The following is a 7,486-nucleotide window of genomic DNA, read 5'->3' as shown; positions in this document are numbered from 1 at the left end:
TCATTCTTGTATTAATAATTAATAATAATATTATTTTTCTAAACTCGTTTAAAAAAATAAGTAAATAATATGGTTAACATGCCAGCACATTTTGTATTTAAATATGTTTGATTTTTTTTATTATGACATAATTAGATAAAAAGACATAACGTATGTCAAATATATCATATTCAGACTATATCCACGTATAAAAATACAATCATTCAATAAAATGTTTATGTACTTTATAGAGTAAATTATTTATTTATTATATTCCTGCATAAACTAATTCACAATCTCATCTAATCAGTAAATACTCTCTAATTTTTAAACACATTGATCGAACTCTCAATTATCAACTTCTTGATAATTTAAGTATCCCAATTTACAAAATTTCACCATGATATTAACAATTTTGGATAATAAATTAAGGAGCGCATCAAATTTATTTAAGTGGTCAAATTGTCAAAATATTTTTACCTGTTCATGGAATAACGAAGGAAATTTGTTTTGGAGTTCACTATACTCGATATTTATTTGGATGCAATTAAATTAATAAAAAAATTAATATAAAATATCTTTTTTTAATTTTTTTAGCATATTTAGTAAATTTTTTAATAATAAAATTTAAAATACTGAAAAAATAAAAAAATCTTTTCTAATTTATAATTCGTGGTCGATTTGAAATATAAACAAACTTGAATGAGAATTAACAACGAATTCGTATACTCTTTTTATAGATGCTTTTTTTGGTTATTTGAATATCAATACTAGTGAATATTAACAATTTGAAAATACATATACTTATATCCTATATGGTGTTGTCTATGGTGGCTCAACGAAATGAGTGGCTAAAATGGCTAAACTGTAGGAATCAATCTAGATTTAACACGTGACATGTTTGAAGTTAGAATGATCAGACTTTGACTAGAGTAAACACGGTAATTGTAGTAATGAGGCACAATGAAAATTTTTAATCAGTAAACAATACTAAACAATTTCAAGACATTAATAAATTAATGGAGAGAAATTTGTAAAATTTCAAATCTAGTAGACATAGAAAGATTGGCATACGGATCGGAAAATATAAAATTTACCAAAACCAAAACTAGAAAGAGGCATCATGTGAAGGCGATTAAGTGTTTGTTTGGACGTTATTAAGTTGATAAAAAAAAATTTTTTATGAAAAAAGATTTTTTTTAGCCTATTTAGTAAATTTTTAGTAATAAAAATAAAAAAATATTTTTTTTGAGAAGCTACAATTTACATTTTGTTTAAAAGACCTTTTTTCTTAAAAAAAAAAGATATTTTCACATAATAAATAAACAAAAAAATATTTTTATATTAGAGTAAAATGTCGTTTTTATCTCTAATATTTGGGGTAAGTCATAAAGTTGTCCATAATATTTAAATCGTCCTATTTAAGTCTCTAATATTTTAAAATTGGCTCAATATTATCCTGACGTTAGGGATTCATTAACAGAATTGACGGCGGGACAAAATTGAGACAATTTTGAAACGTTTGGAACAGGACGAAAACGTTGAGGACAAAAATAATACATAGAAATAAATTTTAATTTTATCCTTCAATAATATCAATTTTTTACGATACATAATTATTTAATTATTTTTTAATTTTATTCTTAATCACATTATTTTTTCTAAGTGAATTTATTTTTTATTAAGAACAAAATTAAAAAATAAATTAAGTAATTATTTATCGGACTAATTATTTACTAATTTAACTCTGTTTACAGGTTACACAAAACCGCCAATTTTTCGATCTTCATCAAAATCGGACGATTCAATCCGATTCTCTCTTATTCTATTATTTATCCGATCAAATTGTTCAATTGGACTGACTAAGTGACCAGTTTCACCAATTTTTTGATCGAACCGACTAATCCATTCTGTTTCTTACAACTATAAGATAATTACTTAATAAAAGCAAGAATGATGTCTTACTCTTTGAACACTTAATAAAAATATAACATCAACAAAAATAATAATGAATAACATCATTTTAAATTTTATTGTTTAACTAAGTTGGACTTAGTTCATAAAAAGACTTAAATGTATAGCATTACTCTTTTGGCATGGCGTTAGCTAAACTTGTATTGAATTTTTATTGCTAGTTTTTTTTATTTCAGATAAACTACCAAAATGATACTCAAAAATTATATAGCTAACGAAAAATTTTAAAAGATACTAACGACAAACAAGCTCTCAAAAAATTTAAAAACGCAACAAAAAATTAGATATTAAATATATATTCTAAAAACATTGAAATTAAATTTTGATCCCGAGATCATAATAAAGACGATCATGAAAGTTGGAGACAGAGAACTACGATAATTGTTAGGGTAAAAACAGAATGAGATTGAGATTTAGGAAAAAGAAGGAAAAAGGCTACGAAAAAATAAAATGTATTGTAGTTTTTTCAGAAATCGGTGTGCATACCGCCACTAAATTAATAGATAGCGACTGATTTAAAAACTGCTTCTAAAAAGGCGTTGCCATCTGTTTATATTTTTGTACTGTACTAAATTAATTTTTTTAGAAAAGAATTATTCTTAAAAAAAATTGTCTATATACTACGAAATTAATTTTTTTAGAATCATTAATTAGCTTAGTTTTAATTTGTTATAAAATCAAATATAGATAGTCAAATATTATTTTTGTCTCCAATGTTTGGATCAAATCTCAAAATTGTCCCTAATATTTAAATCGTTCTTTTTAAGTTCTTAAAATTTTAAAATCATCTCAATGTTGTTCTGTCGTAATGATCTGTTAATAGAAATGACAGTAGGACTAGATTGAGACGATTTTAAAATGTTAGGACTTAAATAGGACGAAAATATTTGGGACAAAAATGATACATTACTCTTAGAAGAATTATCAGTCAAATCAAGTAAGATGATTTTTGAAAAATGAGTAGTAGATAAATTTTCGAAAAAAATATATAAATTATACATTTTTATCTCTAATATACCAAACTTCTTTAATGTTTAATTTAATTAAAATTTATTTTTAATTTTAAAATATATTTTAATTTTATTCTTCAATAATATTAATTTTTTTATGATAGATAATTATTTAATTTATTTTTTAATTTTACTCTTAATAAAAAATAAATTCACTTAGAAAATAAATAATGTGATTCAAAATAAAATTAAAAAATAATTGAATAGTTAGCTACCATAAAAATTTGGTATTATTGAAGAATAAGATTAGAAATAATTTTTAACTAAATTAAACGTTAAAGAATTTCAATACATTAGAGACAAAAAATACAATTTATACTTTATTATATATGTATCTTTTTTTTGTAAGTTTATGCATTGGTCATTTTACAAATATTTCAATGATGAGTAAAAATCTTTAAAAGTGAAATTATAAAAAAAATAAATTTATTTAGAATGAAAGTAATGTGATTAAGTGTAATTTACTTATATATGATTAAAAAATAATTGAATAATTATGTACCGTAAAAAATTGATATTATTGAAGGATAAAATTAAAATATATTTCTCTGTATCTTTTTATCTTCAATGTTTTCGTTCTATTTAAGTCCCAAACATTTCAAAGTCGTATAAATTTTGTTTCGTCGTCAATTCTGTTAACAGATCCCTATTGCAGGACAACATTGAGCCAATTTTAAAACGTTAGGAACTTAAATATGACGATTTAAACGTTAGGGATAATTTTAGGACTTACCTCAAACGTTGGGGATAAAAAAGATATTTTACTCTTTATATTATTATACTCAAATATAATTGATATATAAAAATATCTTTTTGTATAAGATATCAAAATATAAAATTATTTATATTTTTTTATAAGATCTTTTAAAAAAATAATTAAAAAAAATTTCTTAAAAATTAACAAATCCTGAGAAGGTCAAATCGAGAGATAGTTTTCATTTTTTTTCTCAGGGCCCAACCCAGCCAAGGTGATATACGTTTTTTTGTTTTTAAACACATAGTGTTCCCATGACCAAAAAAACGAATTTTTCTAACCAAAATCAAAAAAGATTTTGTTAACCCTACCAAAAAGATAGATAGAGATTTTGTTTAGAACCTTTATAAAGATAAAAATTTAATTTCTTGCCCCTTCTTTTATGATAAAGAATTATCGTTATTCGTTACCATAAAAAGAAAAGCTGCAAATATTGTAACTGTTAACTGGGAACACAAAAAGGGCAACCTATTTTCACTATTTATGTTCCGCGCGCTTCAAAGAAGAAGAGAAAGAGGCATTGAATGCACACAAAAACAAAATCCCTCCAAATCCAAACACAAAACTTAATCATTTATAATAATTGAATCTCTCTCTCTCTCTCTCTCTCTCTCTCTCTCTCTACACTCGAGTTCGTTTTCTCTCTGCTCGTATCGTAAGTAATTCCTCTTTCGCTCAATTCATCGCAATTTCACTACCTATTTTCCATTTACATGTGTGTTTTTATATGTCACGCTGAAGCAACATTTTTTTTTGTTTTGGTTGAATAGTTTTTGGTTAGGTTTCCAGGGAAGAATGGAATCCGCCGAGCAGGGTAATCACTTCATTTAATTTTTCAAGCTTTTTTTTCCTTTTCTTTTTTCTTATGTCTGTTGAATAAATCAAAATGACCTATATATATTTCTTATGTCTTTTTTCTCTGGGATTTGAATTTAGTGGAAAATCCGTGAATCATTGTGTGTGCTGATGAAATTGACTAAAATTAAAGTGGATTATTAGGGTGTTGTTAGTAATTGGGTCACCGCCACAAAATTTGTGTCCCCTTTAGCTTCACTTTTTAGAAGGACAAAATGTACAGAGAATTTACTGTTTTGTATACATGTTTCCAGCTCCAATTGCATTTTTTATATGTTTCTGTCTTTATATTTGTGTGATGTATCAAGTACCAAACACATCCTTAAGGTGCCTTTTTAGGGTCCTAGAAGGGTATACATTGAGTTTGCCAATAGGTTATAAGGAAGCACACAATTTGGTTAGCTCTGTTTCTAAAAAATTGAACTGTGTGCTCCTTTATCCCACTCTTAGAGGGATTTGAGAGGTTGACACACATTAGGCCTGGGATGCTATGACTTGGGGTGGTGGAATCCTGATGCTGTTGCAAACTAGAGGTGCTGCAGTCAATCAATTATTGGAAATTATGACTTTGAAACATGTGTTTTATTTTGTTTGTTGTGGCTTTATTTGCCATTACAAAATTTAGTTACCTCGAATCAGTAATATTTAAACCTTGTTCTATGCTGTCCACTGTAGTGATTAACTGTCTGTTTCTGTTGAGATTCTATTGACAGTAAACGTAAGAAAATCACTTTCCAAGGAAAATTAAATATAAGCAACAACTCAGACCTCGTGTCATCGGATGCCTGGAGTTGTTGAGGCCAGATCACTTCTGAAATAAACAGGCCTTAAGTCATTAAGATCGAACAGCTCTGGTAAAACCTAAATACCTAATGAAAATTGTTTGAAATCCAAAGACCATAGGCAAGGCCAGTTTGGTATTATAGGCAATAACCAATCCCTGGTAATATGGTACAACCAGTGACCGCTTCTTAAGCATTTTTGGTGGGAGCAAGATGAGCTAAATTTGATGGTTTGGGCTTGGCCATATTTGGTGGCCATTATAAGATCGAAGGAAATTTGTCGCTTTTTTATTTTATGTGAAAATATTAAATCTTTCATTGTTGGTTTCATATTATTATTGGTGATAATTTTGAAAGTTCATCAAGTATGAAGTAAATATTTTCCATTCTATAGTCTTCCAAACAATGTTTTATGAGAAAAAAGGATAAATCCTTCTTAGGGATTCCTATTGTTGTTGTTGATAACGGTGGCAGTGCTGGTGTTCTAAATGGAAATTTACTGCATTAATTTTTGAAGTAGTAACCTGATTCATTGTTACCTTGCCAGACCTTCTAAAGACGGCAAAGAGGCTCGAGTTAGAGAAATTAGCAGCAATCACGTTCTCTCCTGCATCTCTTGCTGGTCTAGAGGAACTCCTTCATGATACCTACATTAAACAGATCCCAGAACCAATTGATTACCACAATAGAGTAGATCTAGTTCGCATATTCAATGTGATGGCTCGGGAAATTTATGGTAACCATTTGTTCATTGCTTCCTTCTTTGACAATTTTTATGGATATTTTGTAGGAGTTTCACAGCATGACTGTATTGCCACATAAATGGATGTAATGCTACTAATTATTTGATCCTTCTTTAATTTAAGTATTAATTCTTTTCACAATTGTGAAATTGAGTACTATTTTATTCTTTTACTCTTTTTATTAAAGAAGCAAGCTAGGAAAAACAAGTAGTTCTTCATATAGACCATTGAATCTAAACCTTCATGATTCTTTTGCCATTTTGATTCATTTTAACTCATTCATTCTTTCTTTGCTTTCTGCTTTTTTATTCTAAGGATATTATTTTGGGAAAGAAGCATCTTTTGCATTTAAATCTAATAGTTTCAATGTTAAGAGATTTGTGAAAACGCCATTTCTTGTATGTCAAACATTTCACAAATTAAATGCTATTATCCGAGACGGATAATCCCCTAATTCCAAAAACAGAAAAAAAATTACCATAATTCAAATTAATATGTCCTTCTTCTAGTTCTTGGTATGCTTTCCTTATTCTTTCTTCTGTTATTTGTTGATTCAATGTTGGTTAGTTTCTAGTCTTTTTATGCCTTCTTTTTATTGTTTGTTCCCTTTCTTTCAGGAAAAGGTAATAGCTCCCCTGTTGTGGAAGAATATGGATCATTTGTGATGGATATATTCAACAAAAAAAGTGATCTGGACTTGTCTATCAATTTCAACAATTCAACTGAAGTTGATCGTCAGAGGAAGATTTCAACCCTTCGAAAATTCAATAAGAAACTATGCTCAATCCAAAGTATATTTCTAATGTTAGCATAATGTCCTTTTTTATTATTTGCATTTGTTAGGAGGAAAGTTCTGCATTCGACATTTCCACAAAATTAAGCTAATTCTGGAATTCTATTCAAATGTTAAAAATGAATTTATAGCTTTCTATATAATTTAGCTTAAAACTAGGTCTGATTTTTTGCACTTTGGCTTGACTTGAATCTGATTCATTAAAGTCTAAATGTAACGAACATTGCATTCATTTTTGCTTAATGAAAATGGTATAAATTGCATGATCTGATATAGTTGAAAATGATTCTCACATCTTGAACTTGATTAGTTCTTTCTTTTTACTAGTTTAAATATGATGAATTTAACATTTAACATCTTTGATGATATTGTTGGAAATATAACTCTCAAACTTTTGTGTTGTAGGAAGAGGGCATATTACCAGTGTACAGCTTATCATGACTGCCAAGGTGCCAATTATTAAACTTATTGATAGGGGTACAGGTATCGAATGTGATTTATCAGTTGAGAATAGGGATGGCATTGCAAAATCCCGTATTATCCATTCAATTTCTGCCATAGATGAAAGATTTCGGAAGCTATGTTTTCTGGTAATT

The 7,486-nt window shown here is 27.6% G+C and overlaps 1 protein-coding gene across 2 annotated transcripts in view; it reads left to right on the top strand.

Annotated features, from left to right (window-relative positions):
- LOC107613694 overlaps nucleotides 4,124-7,486 on the top strand; it is a 7,976-nt gene continuing 4,613 nt past the window's right edge. For both annotated transcript variants that reach the window (XR_001614146.2, XM_016315802.2), the window contains exons 1-5: nucleotides 4,124-4,372; nucleotides 4,488-4,531; nucleotides 5,902-6,090; nucleotides 6,715-6,888; nucleotides 7,296-7,480. Coding sequence is in view for 1 of the 2 variants with exons in the window: in XM_016315802.2 (XP_016171288.1) it covers nucleotides 4,513-4,531; nucleotides 5,902-6,090; nucleotides 6,715-6,888; nucleotides 7,296-7,480 (567 nt within the window). In the remaining variant the exon portion in view is untranslated. The remainder of the gene's footprint in view (nucleotides 4,373-4,487; nucleotides 4,532-5,901; nucleotides 6,091-6,714; nucleotides 6,889-7,295; nucleotides 7,481-7,486) is intronic.

The sequence above is a fragment of the Arachis ipaensis genome, chromosome B08, assembly GCF_000816755.2.
Source record: "Arachis ipaensis cultivar K30076 chromosome B08, Araip1.1, whole genome shotgun sequence".
Classification (NCBI taxonomy): domain Eukaryota; kingdom Viridiplantae; phylum Streptophyta; class Magnoliopsida; order Fabales; family Fabaceae; genus Arachis; species Arachis ipaensis.
The sequence above is the reverse complement of the archived record's forward strand: the minus strand, read 5'-3'. Positions and strand labels throughout refer to the sequence as shown.